Source organism: Chlorocebus sabaeus, chromosome 11, assembly GCF_047675955.1.
Source record: "Chlorocebus sabaeus isolate Y175 chromosome 11, mChlSab1.0.hap1, whole genome shotgun sequence".
NCBI classification, from domain to species: domain Eukaryota; kingdom Metazoa; phylum Chordata; class Mammalia; order Primates; family Cercopithecidae; genus Chlorocebus; species Chlorocebus sabaeus.
This window is the reverse complement of record NC_132914.1, coordinates 106,289,721-106,304,889: the sequence shown is the minus strand read 5'-3', so window position 1 is coordinate 106,304,889 and position 15,169 is coordinate 106,289,721. Positions and strand designations below refer to the sequence as shown.

Sequence of the window (15,169 nt, the reverse complement as noted above, 5' to 3'; positions counted from 1 at the left end):
TTGCAGGGAGTGATATTGATAAAAAGGTTAAGAAACATTTCTCTAGGTCTATAAATGCCCTGAAATTGTATAAAAGATATTTTCCCAGGGAGAACTGTAGCTTTTACAGATTTCTCAAAGTGCTCTTTGGCCAGTCATTCCCGTGGGACAGTCAGCCAAAGGATGGGCCCGATGGACTAATGGGAGCAGCACATGGACCCCCAACCCCGGGCGGAGAAGTCCCAAGGCCCCGAGCCCGTTTTCTCACCTGTAGCTGGGCAGCCGGCAGATTGACGTCAGCGATCATTTCCGTGCAGGGATGTTCCACCTGCAAGCGAGGATTCAGCTCCAAGAAGTGGAAGCTGCCGTCCTGGCTGTAGAGGTATTCCACTGTCCCTGCACTCACATAGCCCACGGTCTTGGCCAGGCGGACGGCACACTGTGAAGAAACAGAAAGAGGCCAAGGGCGTTCCAGAGGTCTTTTCAGGGAACTGTAAATGGTGACTATCAGTTCCTTCACCAAATGCAGACTCAGCTATGTGTGAAATATTTTGGGACTGGCCAGGTGTGGTGGCTCATGCCTGTCACCCTAGAACTTAAGGAGCCCAAGACGGGAGGATCACTTGAGGCCAGGAGTTCAAGGCCAGCCTGGGCAACATAGCAAGACTCTGTCTCTACAAAAAAAAAATTTTTTTTTTTAAATTAGCCAGACATGGTGACATATTCCTGTAGTCCCAGCTACTCGGGAGGCTGAGGTGGGAGGATCACTTGAGCCCAGGAGTTACAGGCTGCTGTGAACTATCATCGCACCACTGCACTCCAGCCTGGGCAACACAGTGAGACTCTGTCTCAAAAAAGAAAGGAAATATTAGGGGAGTTCACAGACCGGCTAATCCAATAAACCTGTGTGATGCTGAAGTCACCTCTGGAATGGGCCCTCCTCCCTCCTGTTAGGCACCCATGCCACCATCCGGCCACACTGACCGTAGAAAGTTCTTCCTGACTCTGAGCTGAGACGGCTCTCTCTGAAGCTGCCACCTGGGCTCTAAGAAGTGTACCTGCTCCATGAACTCGAATATGGCCAGTGGGGCGATGGTGGCCGGTGCTTCCTCAACAATCTTCTGATGCCGCCGCTGGATGGAGCAGTCGCGACCAAACAGAGACACAGCATTCCCATACTGGTCGGCAAGGATCTGAACTTCCAGGTGACGGGCGTGCTGGGCCAGCTTCATGAGAAAGATGGGGGAGCCTGGGATCTCACTCTGTACCTGTCGGGGGAAGCAGAGCAGCCTGATCTTCACGGGGAAACCAGCTCCGGAAGCTTCTGGAAGTTCTCAGGAGAGAACATAAAACAAAGGCAGTGATGTGTTTAGGGTACTCATCCAGGACTCTGCTGATCTTTTACTTTTTTTGTCTCAAAGACATAATATTCTGTGGAGTCCTGACTCCACAGTAAGTAACAATGAGAAAGGGGCCCCAGGTGGCGGAGGGCCCCAGGTGGGAAAGAACAATGAACAACTGCTTTAAGAGATGACTAATCACAAACAACCCCAGGACATAACAACCTCATAGCCCCTCCTCCAGCACCACCCTATAAAACCTCCCACCAGCCCTTGCCTCTTTGCAGACAGCCCCTTCTCGGCTGTGCTGCCTGTTGCAATCTTGCAACATATTTTCATACTTCCTCCAATAAATCTGCCTTTCTTTACTTACAATTGTCTTGGTAAATTCCTTTATCATCTGCACCACCAGCCCCAGATAGTCACTACCTGCAACATATTCTCTTTTTAAGTCAAACTTTGTGAAATGGTAAAATCTCCCCACAATCACATCCCCTAAAGATAATGTATTGTTAAGAGTTTGCTGTCCAAACTGGCTTTCTTCTATGCATATAGCGACACATACAGAGAAAGTTTCTTTGAATGCAAATAGGACCAAAACACACTAATCTGTGGTTGTCTTTTTCTTCCACTTACTGCACTTTCTCAGCTAGCTCTCCCGGCTGGAATCTAAGGACAAACTTACTTCATCCTGTTAAGAGCTGAAAGGCGTTCGGGACCATCCTGGCTAACATGGTGAAACCCCGTCTCTACTAAAAAATACAAAAAAGCTAGCCGGGCGAGGTGGCTGGTGCCTGTAGTCCCAGCTACTCGGGAGGCTGAGGCAGGAGAATGGCGTAAACCCGGGAGGCGGAGCTTGCAGTGAGCTGAGATCCGGCCACTGCACTCCAGCTCGGGCAACAGAGCGAGACTCCGTCTCAAAAAAAAAAAAAAAAAAAGCTGAAAGGCATTGTTTTATAGGCATGTCTTCTAGAGATTCTTAAAGACAATGTGAAAAGTATTCACGCACAATGATTTCTAAGACAAATTGAGTTTAAAAAAAGTAATTTGCAATAATGTATGGGATGAACTCATGCAAAAAAATAATGAAACAACTGTATGAATGTCTATGTAAAAGTATATACAGTGACAGTGCTGAAAGGAGACCCCCCTGGCAGCTGCTAACAGTGGTTACATCTGAGAAAGGAAAGTTGGAAGGTGATGGGGGAAAAGGGTTTTTCCTTTTTTATTCTTAACACATTGCTGACTTGATTGACTCTCTACATGACGAACATATTCATAGTGCACTCATGTAAGTAAAATAAAAAAGCTTGGGGGTCTGTGTGCACATGAGGGCCTGGGGTATGTGGGAACTCTATTCTTTCTGCTCCATTTTGCTGTGACCCTAAAACTGCTCTAATAAATAAACTCTATTTTTAAAAAGCAAAAAAGCTTTAAAATCTGTATGACCTCTAATGCAATATGGAATCCAGGAATGAATCCTGCAACAGGAAAGGGACATTAGTGCAAAAACTGATGAAATTCAATCTAGTCTGGAGTTTACTGAACAGAAAAGTGCCCACGTTAATCTCTTAGTTGCAAAGTTATATGAAAAATATTAACGAGTGAAACTGGGTGAAGGATAGACATGAATTTTTTGTACTGCTGCTTCAACTTGCCTTTTAATATCAATTCTTCCCCCCACCCAAATCCCCAAAACACCTGTATACTTCAACAGAGGTACAGTGGTAGTGAAACTGCTGCTTTATACAACACTCACATATTATACCAAGAGTGGTATAATCAGTAAAACTCCTAGAAAGCAATGTACTGATATGTGTTTGAAAGCACATGTAAAGGCTGAGTGCAGTGGCTCACGCCTGTAATCCAGTCATTTGGGAGGCCAAGGCGGGTGGACCACAAGGTCAGAAGATTGAGACCATCCTGGCTAACATGGTGAAACCCTGTCTCTACTAAACATACAAAAAATTAGCTGGGTGTGGTGGCGGGCGCCTGTAGTCCCAGCTACTCGGGAGGCTGAGGCAGGAGAATGGCGTGAACCCGGGAGGCGGAGTTTGCAGTGAGCAGAGATCGTGCCACCACACTCTAGCCTGGGCGACACAGTGAGACTCTGTCTCAAAAAAAAAAAAAAAGAAAAATGGAAGTGCATGTAAAGTGCATGCTATTTAACTAAGTCTTTCTCCCCAAGTCTTTATCCAAGAAAAAAATTCAGAAGAGGAAAAAAAATAGCTAAGTGTTATTTATAGTACTAAATATCATATTATACTATAGTATTATTATTCATAATAACAAAGTGGAAATAAGCTAAACATTTAACAAAAAAGGAAAGGTTTCATAAATAAGGCTAGTGCCACACATAAAATATTGAGTAATCATCAAAATAATTGCCAGGGCTGGAATAACATAATAATATTCATGATCTACAATTTGAAATATTTTAAATGCAGAACAAAATTTTGTGTAGACTGAATACAGTTCTTTAAAATATACATATGAAGAAGGTCTAGAAGAAAACCTAGAAATATTAAAATAGTTAGCTTTAAGAATGGGAAGATTGTCAGTATAAATGTTTTCTAAACATTGCTAATAACAGACATAAGGTTTTAAAAGAAGAAAACTAGCTACCAGTAAGTATATATGCCATTTGTTCCTACAGTTAAAATTAATCAGGCAGGGCGCAGTGGATCACACCTGTAATCCCAGAACTTTGGGAGGCCAAGGTGGGCGGATCACTCAAGGCCAAGAGTTTGAGACCAGTCCAGCCAACATAGTGAAACTCTGTCTCTACTGAAAAGACAAAAATAAGCTGGGTGAGGTGGCACACGCCTGTAATCCCAGCTACTCGGGAGGCTGAGGCACTAGAATCACTTGAACCTGGGAGGCCGAGGTTGCAGTGAGCTGAGATCGTGTCACTGCACTCCAGCCTGCATGACAGAGTGAGACTCTGTCTCAAAAATAAAATAAAATAGATCATCTACAAACATTAGAAACACTAAGAGTACTAAAATTTATAAAATATGCCATTCCTCTATAGGCCAACATTGTCACCAACAGCTATTTTGATCCTGTATCTCTGAAAGCATTTCTAGATACCCTGATTTATAGACTTGAACTACCTAAAAGATGCCGTCAAGATCAACACAAAACCATGGGCTTTTCTGAGTAAAAATGTACACATTTGTTGCAAAATACGATACAACAATACATCCAGCTCCTACAAATGTCTTCTTGACAGTCACAGAATAACGCTAAGAGAAATAATCTGGCAGCCCACAAACAATTCCCAAAGACAGATGCAAAAAGACACAGCAAGAACTGCTCACCTGTCTGAAAAGGATCGGGAAGTCCTCCGCACTCTCAGCCTTCCGGATTCCCTTCCCTCCGCCACCTTCAGAAGCTTTGATCATCAATGGAAAACCAATTTTTTCTGCTGCCTGGATGCAAAGGGACAAACAGACCTCTTTAGAGGTTAGCCAGTTGCCAACCGCTACCAGGGCAGAGGCAGTTCGGTTCTGGCCCCCCTGGCCCCCGCAGGCTCTGCATTTACCTCCAAGCCCTCATCTACGTCTTTCACACAACCCTGGTCATAAACATCTTCTGGGACACTGATTATTTTTCCCTGCTGCAGATCATCTTCTGTCCACTCCACTGTCAGGCCTGGAGAGTCACAAAGAAAGCTGATTCCTCCCAAATCCAGGAGAAACACACACAACCCAGAAACCACAGGGCCTCTCCCTCCTGACGTAGTGCTAGACCTGGGCTTCTGGACCAGTGGAATACAGACACTCCCTTCAGCTTCTCACAATGGCTTTTCATTTCCTCAAGAACTAACCCAACCTTGAATGAGAAATCAAGCTTAAGAAACTAACTGCCAGGCGCGGTGGCTCACGCCTATAATCCCAGCACTTTGGGAGGCTGAGGTGGGGGGATCGCTTGAACCCAGGAGTTTAAGACCAACCCTGGCAACATAGTGAGACCTTGTCTTTACAAAAAAATGTTTATAATTAGCCAGGCATGGTGGCATGGGCCTGTAGCCCCAGCTACTGGAGAGGCTGATACAGGAGGATCACTTGAGCCCAGGAGGTCAAGACTGCAGTGAGCCATGATCATGCCACTACAGTCTAGCCTGGGTGACAGAGTGAGACCCTGTCTCAAAAACAAAACAACAAAAAAGGAAAGAAACTCAGACTGAGTCTACCAACAACAGCCATATTAATCTAAATCCAAAAAAAATCCCAATTCTACCTTATGGAATCATTTATATGTGAATAATTATTTCCCAAAACCATGCAAAGATTTAACAAATGAAAGTAAATTTTCCATCCCAAATTTAAAATTCAACTTTTAGGAGAAAAAAAAAATCAAATTTAATAGGAAACTTCTGAGACTGTCCTACTTATTTTTAAATTTGTCCTAGAAATTCCACTGTTAGGAATTTATCCTAAGAAAATTATTTAAATGCACACATAAATTTAGCTGTAAGATTATCAAAGCTCCATTCCTTTGAATATTTTTTAAATTAGAAAAAATAAATTGGAAACAATCTAAATTATTTAACTATGAGGACTATTAAGTCAATGATGATACATCCATAAGACATAATAATCCTATGCAGGCATCTTAAATGGTATAAAGTATATTTTTTACATAGAAAGATATTCATTAGTGGGGGAAAAAAAGTCACAAACTAGGAAATGTAAGATGGGTTGTTGTTTCCTTTTAAAGACAGGGTCTCATCACCCAGGCTGGAGTGCAGTGGTACCATCATAGTTCATTGTAACCTCAACCTCCTAGGCTCAAGCCATCCTCCTGCCTCAGCCTCCTGAGTAGCTGGGACTACAGGCATGCACCACCACAACCAGTTAATTTTTTTTTTTTTTTTTACTTTGTCTAGAGATGGGGTCTTGCTATGTTGCCCAGGCTGGTCTTGAACTCCTGGCTTCAAGTGATCCTCATCCCTCAGCCTCTTAAAGCACTGGGATTACAGACATGAGCCACTGGCCAAGATTTGTCTTTTTTTTTTTTTTTTTTTTTTAGTAATAGGCCAAGAAAAATGTTGGAAAGGTAGATACCCACAGTGTAATACATGTTCAACACTGGGTCATAGGATTATGAATGATTTCCATTTCTTTTTTGTACCTCTTATATTTTCTAAATTGCCTACAATAAATTGTACCACTTGTTTACTAACTTAAAATTTTAAAATATTTTGCTAGTGACAAAAAATTAAAGTAACATTTGTAACAGAAAGAATTGTTGCAAGCATACTTCTGTCACCCTGATTGTTCACATTACCAAGACTGGGCTGAGAAGCTCCCCCAGAGGGAAGCTCGGGGTCCCTTACCGCTTCCACTCCAGGGCAGGGTTGGGACTTGCAGAGTCTGGGCGACAATGGTGGAGGCGATCTTATCTCCTAAGGCCCACATGGCCTCACTGGGAGGGCCTGAGGAGTTGGGGACAAGAAGGGAAGCAGAATCTGGTCAGTCACAAGACCCTTGGGGCTGAGTGCCGACCGAGTGCATGGTGGTGGGGCCAGGTGAGGAGAAGATGACAGAGAAAATTCTCTGGTCCCAGCTCTCAAGGAGCTTAACCTCACGTTAGGGAAGGAAGAAATCTGTTAGTCTGCTGTTGCATCAGTCAACTTTCAACACATGTGGATTGTAAACCTGTTGTGAGTTACAACCTAGGCTACAGTGGCATACACAAAATACACTTTGGCAGGGAGGCAGAAAACTAGATCAAAGAGGTAAGCTAGGAGCTCAAAGAGCTGGACCATAGGTTAGCAAACTCTTTCTATAAAGAGCCAGATGGGAAATACTTTCAGTTTTGTGAGCCTGCAGGTCTCTGTCACAATGACTCAACTTTGCCAGTGTAGGGTGAAAGCAGCCATAGGCAATACATAAATGAATGAGCACGACCATGTTTTAATAAAACTTTATTTACAAAGGCAAGCCATGGGCTGGATTTGTCCAGTGGGCTGGATCATCAACCTCCAGAGGAATTAAGACTGATAATAAGAGTCCTGGGTGACTGTCAGACAGGACAGATGCCCATATGTACTCAGAGCCCACAGACAAAGAAAACGTCAATGGGCATGGGACTCCCAGCTGCGCCTCAGGTGAATATCAGGTATTGATCCGCACTGAGCTGCTTCACATTTGGGCAAGACTGTTTTCAGACCCACAGGTAAGGAGAAGCAGGGATGTATTACATGATAGTAAATGATTCCCCTAAACTACACAAGGACATGGATATAATTACATGTGCAAATTTGTTACACACGTACACTCATGTCACAGGGGTTTGTGGTGGTACAGATTATTTCATCACCCAGGTACTAAGCCTAGTACCCAATAGTTATTTTTCTGCTTTTCTCCCTCCTCCAGCCTTTCACCCTCAAGTAGCGTCTGCTGTTCCCCTCTTTGTGTCCATGTATTCTCATCATTTAGCTCCCACTTATAAATGAGAACACGTAATATTTGGTTTTCTGTTCTTCTGTTAGTTTGCTAAGGATAACAGCCTCCAGCTCCATCCATGTTCCCACAAAAGACATAATCTCAGTATTTTTGATGGCTGTGTAGCATTCCATGGTATATATGTACCACATTTGCTTTATCCAATCTGTCATTGATGGGCATTTAGGTTGATTCCATGCCTTTGCTATTGTGAATAGTGCTGCAATAAACATTCGTGTTCATGGGTCTTTATGGTCGAATGATTTTATATTCCTCTGGGTATATACCCAGTAACAGGATTGCTGGGTTAAATGGTAGTTCTATTTTTGGCTCTTTGAGGAATTGCCATACGCTTTCCACAATGGCTGAACTAGTTTACACTCCCACCAACAGTGCATAAGCGTTCCCTTTTCTCCACAATCTCATCAGAATCTGCCAAGAAATGGTATCTCACTGTGGTTTTGACTTGCCTTTCTCTAATTATCAGTGATGTTGAGCTTTTTTTCATATGCTTGTTGGCTGCCTGTGTGTCTTCCTTTGAAAAGCGGGCAGTTCCTAATTCCATGACTTGGCAGATTAGCTGTGTGCCCTTCCACCCTGGGACTCACTCACTCCTCACAATGAAAGTGTGAGGTGGGAAATCAAAGGGACCTCCGCTTTACAGGACAGGAGTAGAAAGAGGGCCAGACCTAGCAGAATGTCCCAGCAACGCCCCAATTCCCATGTATCTGATGGGGATACACTCTACCTAAGAAAGCAACTCCATTCTTGCACAGCAGCTCCGGAAGTTTAGGGTTTTCAGAAGCATGGCCCCAGCCAGCCCACACCGCCTGCAACACAGAAAGGGGTGAGCAACAGTCTTCCTTCAAGAATATGCCTCCCAGCCGAGCACAGTAACTCACACCTGTAACCCCAGCACTTTGGGAGGCCGAGGCAGGAGGATCATTTGAGCCCAGGAGTTCAAGACCAGCCTGGCCAACATGGCGAGATCCTGTCTGTAAAATTTTTTTAAAAAAAGAATGTGCTTCGCATCACTTGAACACTCTTTTCTGTTATGTCAGCCCAGGAATTTGGAGCCTTGTGGGACCTGGACCCTCCGCCCCTTGTGAACTGTGGAATTGAACTAGAAACAAGGGGCATCATCCCACACTCAGAGACCACACTCAGGCACCCTGGTCCATCTACCTGCACAGGGATTCTCTTGGCAATGTCCACAATCAGCTCCACGTTTGCATAGTTGTTATTATTAGGCCCTCCTGGGACGGGGACGTACTGATCCGCCATCTTGATGTACTCTGAAATTAAATGGGAGCAAGAAGAAAGGAACTGCTGACAGACGGACATCAATGGCAGAACATTACAAGATGTGACTGTGTACAGCCATGGAAAGCAGAACCATGCAGACTTCTATGGCAACAACGGACAAACATGTATGAAAATGTAAAGAGAAGGCTGGGCATGGTGGCTCATGCCTATAATCCCGCACTTTAGGAGGCTGAGGCAGGCAGATCGCCTGAGCCCAGAAGTTCGAAACCAGACTGGTCAACATAGTGAAATCCTGTCTCTACTAAAAATACAAAAATTAGCTGGGCATGGTGGTAGGCACCTGTAATCCAAAGTACTCGGGAGGCTGAGGTGGGCGAATTGCTTGAACCCAGGAGGTGGAGGTTGCAGTGAGCTGAGATCATGCCACTGCACTCCAGTCTGGGTGATGGAACAAGACTCCGTCTCATTTAAAAAAAAAAAAAAAAAAAGGAAGAAAATTTAAAGAAAATGACATATGATTTTAATTACGTGAAACAGATGTGTCTCTGGACAAGGCCTGGAAGGCCTGGAAGGGAACGAAGGACAAAGGAAGTAATCTGTCAACAGAGTGGGATTAGAGGTAGGTTTTTAAAAATATTTCCTATTTAAAGTTTATCTTAATATTGTTTTACCATTAAATAATACAATAGGGCTGGGTGTGGTGGTGCACACCTGTCAACCCAGCACTTTGGGAGGCCGAGGTAGGAGGATTGTTTGAGGCCAGGAATGCAAGGTCAGTTTGGGCAATAAAGGGAGACCTTGTCTCTCCAAAAAAAAAAAAAGTAGCCAGGAATGGTGGTGCATGCCTATAGTCCCAGCTACTTGGGAGGCTGAGGCAGGAGGATCACTTGAGCCTCAAAGGTCGAGGCTACAGTGAGCTGTGATCATGTCACTGCACTCCAGCCTGGGCGACAGAGCAAGGTCCTGTCTCAAAAAAAAACCCAAACAAACAAACAAACAAACAAAAATACAATCAGAGTTTTAAATTATGGTAAAAAAAAAAAAAAACCGTAAAATTTACTATCTTAATCATTTTTGAGTGTACAGTTCAATAGTGAAGTATATTTATATCATGAAACAGATGTCCAGAACTTTTTCATTTTATGAATCTGAAACTCTATACTCATCAACAACTCCCTTTTTCTCCCTCCCTGACGTCCTTGGCAACCAACGATATACACTCTCTCTCGCTCTCTCTATGAATTGCACTACTCTAGTTACCCCTTATACATGGAATCATGCAGTATTTGTCTTTTTGTGACTGGCTTATTTCACTTTTTGGGACCAGCACAATGTCCTCAAGCTTCATCCACGTTGTAACACACGACGGGATTTCCTTCCTTTTTAAGGCTGAACATAATGCAATATTTTGATTTTAAAATACTCACGCTCTTTAAGCCAGAAATTTCACATCTAAGAATATGTCCTTAAAACAACCACATGTTGGCTGGGCGCAATGACTGACACCTGTAATCTCAGCACTTTAGAGGGTTGAGGCGGGCAGATCACCAGAAGTCAGGAGTTCAAGACTAGCCTGGCCAACATGGTGAAACTCTGTCTCCACTAAAAATACAAAAATTAGCCGGTCATGGTGGTGCACGCCTCCCAGCTACTTGCAAGGCTGAGGCACGAGAATTGCTTGAACCCGGGAGGTGGAGGCTGCAGTGAGCCAAGATCGCACCACTGTACTCCAGGCTGGGCAACAGAGCAAGACTCTATCTCAAAAAAAAAAACAACAGACAAACAAAAACCCACACATCAATAAGGCCAAAGTCAGACGACAGCCACTGAGCAGTGTTTCGGACCAGGAAAAGTTAGACTCAATCCAAACACAGGGATTGGGACATCTGTACTATGAAATTTGCTACGATCCTGAAATTGAAGATTGTGGCACTTTATATGCAAACACAGAAAGAAACCCCAGAGCTGTTCCTTCCGGCCTGCCTGCCTCCTACATTTATCAAACACAGAAATGTTGGCCAATAGGGAGATTCCAGAGATGACAAAGGGAGCGGCCAGACACGCTACCTGGTCCTCATCCAGTTTTTCTTTTATGTTGGAGGAGATAAACAAGAAAATAAACACAATAACTACAGACTCAGGTCAGTGCTGAGAAGAAAATAAATGAGGTTCTCTGAGAGAGATGCAAGGATCATGGTGAGACCTACAGACTGGGTGGGGAGGGAGTCCACTGCACAAAGGGCTCTGGGAGAAGCACTTTCAATAGAGGATCCAGCAGGTACCAAGACTCTGCAACAGGCCCAGGAGCCGCCAGAGGCCAGCATGACTGGTATCCAGCTGATGGAGGGCGAGAGGTTCGAGATGGAGTCAGGAGGGGACTTACAGGCCTCGGTGAGAATCTTGAATTTTAGACTAACCAAGACGGGAGGACCCACTGGATAATGCTCTGAACTCAGACCAGGGTTCCCATCCCACCTGCATCACATGACGGTTGTGTGACCCTGGACAAGTGATAAATTCACGTCCCTGTGCCTCGACTGTGCCATCTGTAAAACAGAGCTATAAGTAACAAATGAGGCCATGTCCGTGCAGAGCTTGGGGCAGGAAGGCTTAGGGGATGGTGCTGAGGTTGCTACTACTGGGAAGAGCATACAGCCTCTGATGCATTTTAAGAAGAAGCACGAAAAGACCTGACTTATGTTGGTTTTTGTTTTGCTTTTTTTTTTTTTTTTTTTTTTTGAGACAGTCTTGCTCTGTCACCCAGGCTCGAGTGCAGTGGGATGATCTCAGCCCACCGCAACCTCCGCCTCCTGGGTTCAAGCAATTCTCCTGCCTCAGCCTCCTGAATAGCTGGGACTACTGCCACCATGCCCGGCTAATTTTGGGGAGGTATTTTTAGTAGCGATGGGCAGGCTGGTCTCAAAATTCAAATTCCTGACCTCAAGTGATTCGCCCATCTTGGCCTCCCAAAGTGCTGGGATTACAGGCGTGAGCCACTGTGCTTGGATCTGAGTTATGCTTTTAGGTTTATGTTGTTTTATTTGAGACAGAGTCTCAGTCTGTTTCCCAGACTGGAATGCAGTGGTGTAATCATAGCTCACTGCAGCCTAGACCCCCTGGGCTGAAGCGATCCTCCCACCTCAGCTTCCTGAGTAGCTGAGACTACAGGTGCATGTCACTGTACCCAGTTATTTTTTTATTTTTATTTTTTGTAGATACAGGGTCTTATGTTGCCCAGGCTGCTCTCGAACTCAAGGGCTCAAGCAAACCTCCCACCTCAGCCTCCCAAAATGCTGGGATTACAGGCACAAGCCACCACTCTGGCCAAGGTTTTTGTTTTTAACAACCTTCAGAAAACACAGCAGAATAAGTTATGTTTCTAAAAGGTCACTTTGGCTGCTGTGGGGAGTAGGGCCTATAAAAGGATAAGACTGTTCAGGAAAAAAGTAAATCATCCAACAGTTGTTTATAGAATGATTCATCATAAAAAAACTCAGGCAAATGAATGGAAGAATGAACAAGTAATTGAAATACAATTACATCCTCCTTCAGGAAAACACCAGGAGCAACAGCCCTCAGACTGCTAGAATACAACAGCTGCAGGAAAACACCAGGAGAAACAGCCCCCAATCTGCTAGAACACAGACATTTCTCAAAGATCCAATTTCCTCTGCATGTTAACCATTTGCATTTTTGTAAGGCACAGTCATTCTTGATGTCAGCAGACGTTTTAATTCAATAAAGAAGGAAGGACAAATAAATACAGACTCATGAGAGGTCCTGACCATCTGGAGTCCAGGATGGACTTGCCTAGGCACAGGGGAAGCATGCGAGGGCAGGTAAGGATGGGGCGTGGCGGGAGGAGAGGGTCAAGGCCCAGGTACCTGCGTTGGCCTTAAGGTCCTCAGGGGTCACCATCACAACAAACCGGATGGCCCGCTCGTTGCGGAACATCTCATAGGCCCACCTGCGGATGGAGCGCATGCACTTCACGGCGGCGATCCCGTTGTTGGCAATAAGCACCTGCATGGGAAGACAAGGAAGGAGCTGAAGATGCACATCTACCTGTGCTGGGGGCCACGTGCTACCCCGAGTCCACCTCACAGCTGCAGAGCCTCCTGCAGCCCCTGCGACACAGCATTCCTCTTGGTATTTCTATGCATTTCCATGGCACACATCCCAGCACAGAGCAGGAGCTCAAATTCTGCCAGTCACATGAATGGATCATCAAATAGATGGATGGATGGATGGATGGATGGATGGATGGATGGATGGATGGATGGATAGATGAATGGATGGGTGTTTGGATGAAATATATAGATATATATTTTTTTATTTTATATATATATATATTTTGACACAGAGTCTTGCTCTGTCACCCAGGCTGGAGGGTAGTGGTGCAATCACAGCTTACTGCAACTTCAACCTTCCAGGTTCAAGTGATCCTCCCACCTCAGCCTCCTGAGTAGCTGGGACTACAAGTGTACACCACCACATCCTGCTCATTTTTTTAATGTTTTTGCAAAGACAGGATTTTGTCATGTTGCCCAGGCTGGTCCTGAACTTGAACACAAACCCAGGCTGGGCTCAAATGATGTGCCCACCTCATCCACCCAAAGTTCTGGGATTACAGGCATGAGCCACTGTGCCAGGCCCAGTGAATGATTTTTTTATTCCTTTGGTGTAATTGTGATCACCCTTAACACTGTTTGACGTTTTACAGTACAATGTGTTTTACCTGCCTTATTTCATTTCATCCTCACATCAGGCCTTTGAAAGAGCTTTCACTATTATTTCTATTTGGGGGTTAAACTATTAAAACTCAGAGGAGCTAATGCACCCGCCCCAGGTCACACAGCAGAGTGAGGACTTGAACTTTCCACAGTCTGACCTGTTCTCTGAACTGCCCTCATGGCTGTCTGTGCATTCTAAAGGCTAAAGGTCTTAGATGTGGTAAGGAGGAACAGTGGTCAATGCTGGTTGTCCCCAACCGCAGAGAGCAACAGAAAGAGTCCTGGTTTCAATTCCCAGTTGCGTCATGAACTTGCTGTGTGGCCTTGAGAACACCCCTTCCCTCTCTGAGCTTTATGTCCACATGAAGAGGTACAACTGGCCATGTCTCTAAAAAATAAAGCCAAAGTTCTAGGTTTTTGTTGTTTTCTTTTGTTTTGTTTTTTTGAGACAGGGTCTCTGATATGCCTTGGCTGTGTCCCCACCCAAATCTCATCTTGAATTGTAGTTCCCATAATCCCCACGTGTCATGGGAGGGACCCAGTGGGGGGTAATTGAATCATGGGGGCGGTTACTCCCATGCTGCTGCTCTCCTGATGGTGAGTGAGTTCTCATGAGATCTGATGGTTTTATAAGGGGCTTTCCCTCTTTTGCTCGGTACTGCTCCTTGCTGCCACCTTGTGAAGAAGGATGTGTTTGCTTCTCCTTCCACCATGATTGTAAGTTTCCTGAGGCCACCCCACCCATGCAGAACTGTGAGTCAATTAAACCTCTTTCCTTTATAAATTACCAGTCTTGGGTATGTCTTTATTAGCAGTGTGAGAGCAAACTAACACAGTCTCTGTCATCCAGGCTGTAGTGCAATCATAGTTCACTGCAGCCTCAAACCCTCAAGTTCATCTTGCCTCAGCCTCCTGAGTAGCTGGGACTAAAGGCATGCACCAGCACACTCAGCTAATTTTTTAATTTTTTGTAGAGATGGGGTCTTGCTATGTTGCCCAGGCTGGTCTCAAACTCTTGGACTCAATCAATCCTCCTACCTTGCCCCCACAAAGTGCTGGAATTACAGATGTGAGCCACCATGTCCAGCCCCTAGTCTTCTTGTTTAAGAAAAAAAAAAAATTAGGCATATGGCTTCAAAGCTTGACTTACATAGCAATTTCATCATTTTAAGGCCTCCTTCATTGCTGTCTAATCTTCAAGACGTTCCTGAAGGGTAAGTCTCATTAGAGAGTTGGGATGTGATCACCTCTGTTTTACAGAAGGGGAAACTGAACTCAGATCTCACAGCCCATGAGTGGTGGCACTAAAATTTGACCTCAGGGTTTCTGGTTCAGGTGAAATGTTCTTCTACCCTGTCAAAAAATGCCTCTTGGGAAGACATGATGAAATGGCTGG

The 15,169-nt window shown here is 44.6% G+C and overlaps 1 protein-coding gene across 5 annotated transcripts in view; it reads right to left on the bottom strand.

The window, feature by feature from the left end:
- The window catches only part of ACACB (acetyl-CoA carboxylase beta), a 162,621-nt gene that overhangs the window by 94,287 nt on the left and 53,165 nt on the right, over positions 1-15,169 (bottom strand). For all 5 annotated transcript variants that reach the window (XM_073021076.1, XM_037996568.2, XM_037996570.2 and 2 more), the window contains 8 exons: positions 12,925-13,063; positions 8,960-9,069; positions 8,523-8,604; positions 6,664-6,762; positions 4,867-4,976; positions 4,643-4,753; positions 1,038-1,247; positions 248-418 (listed from right to left, as the gene is read on the bottom strand). In XM_073021076.1, the coding sequence (XP_072877177.1) occupies positions 248-418; positions 1,038-1,247; positions 4,643-4,753; positions 4,867-4,976; positions 6,664-6,762; positions 8,523-8,604; positions 8,960-9,069; positions 12,925-13,063 (1,032 nt within the window). The remainder of the gene's footprint in view (positions 1-247; positions 419-1,037; positions 1,248-4,642; positions 4,754-4,866; positions 4,977-6,663; positions 6,763-8,522; positions 8,605-8,959; positions 9,070-12,924; positions 13,064-15,169) is intronic.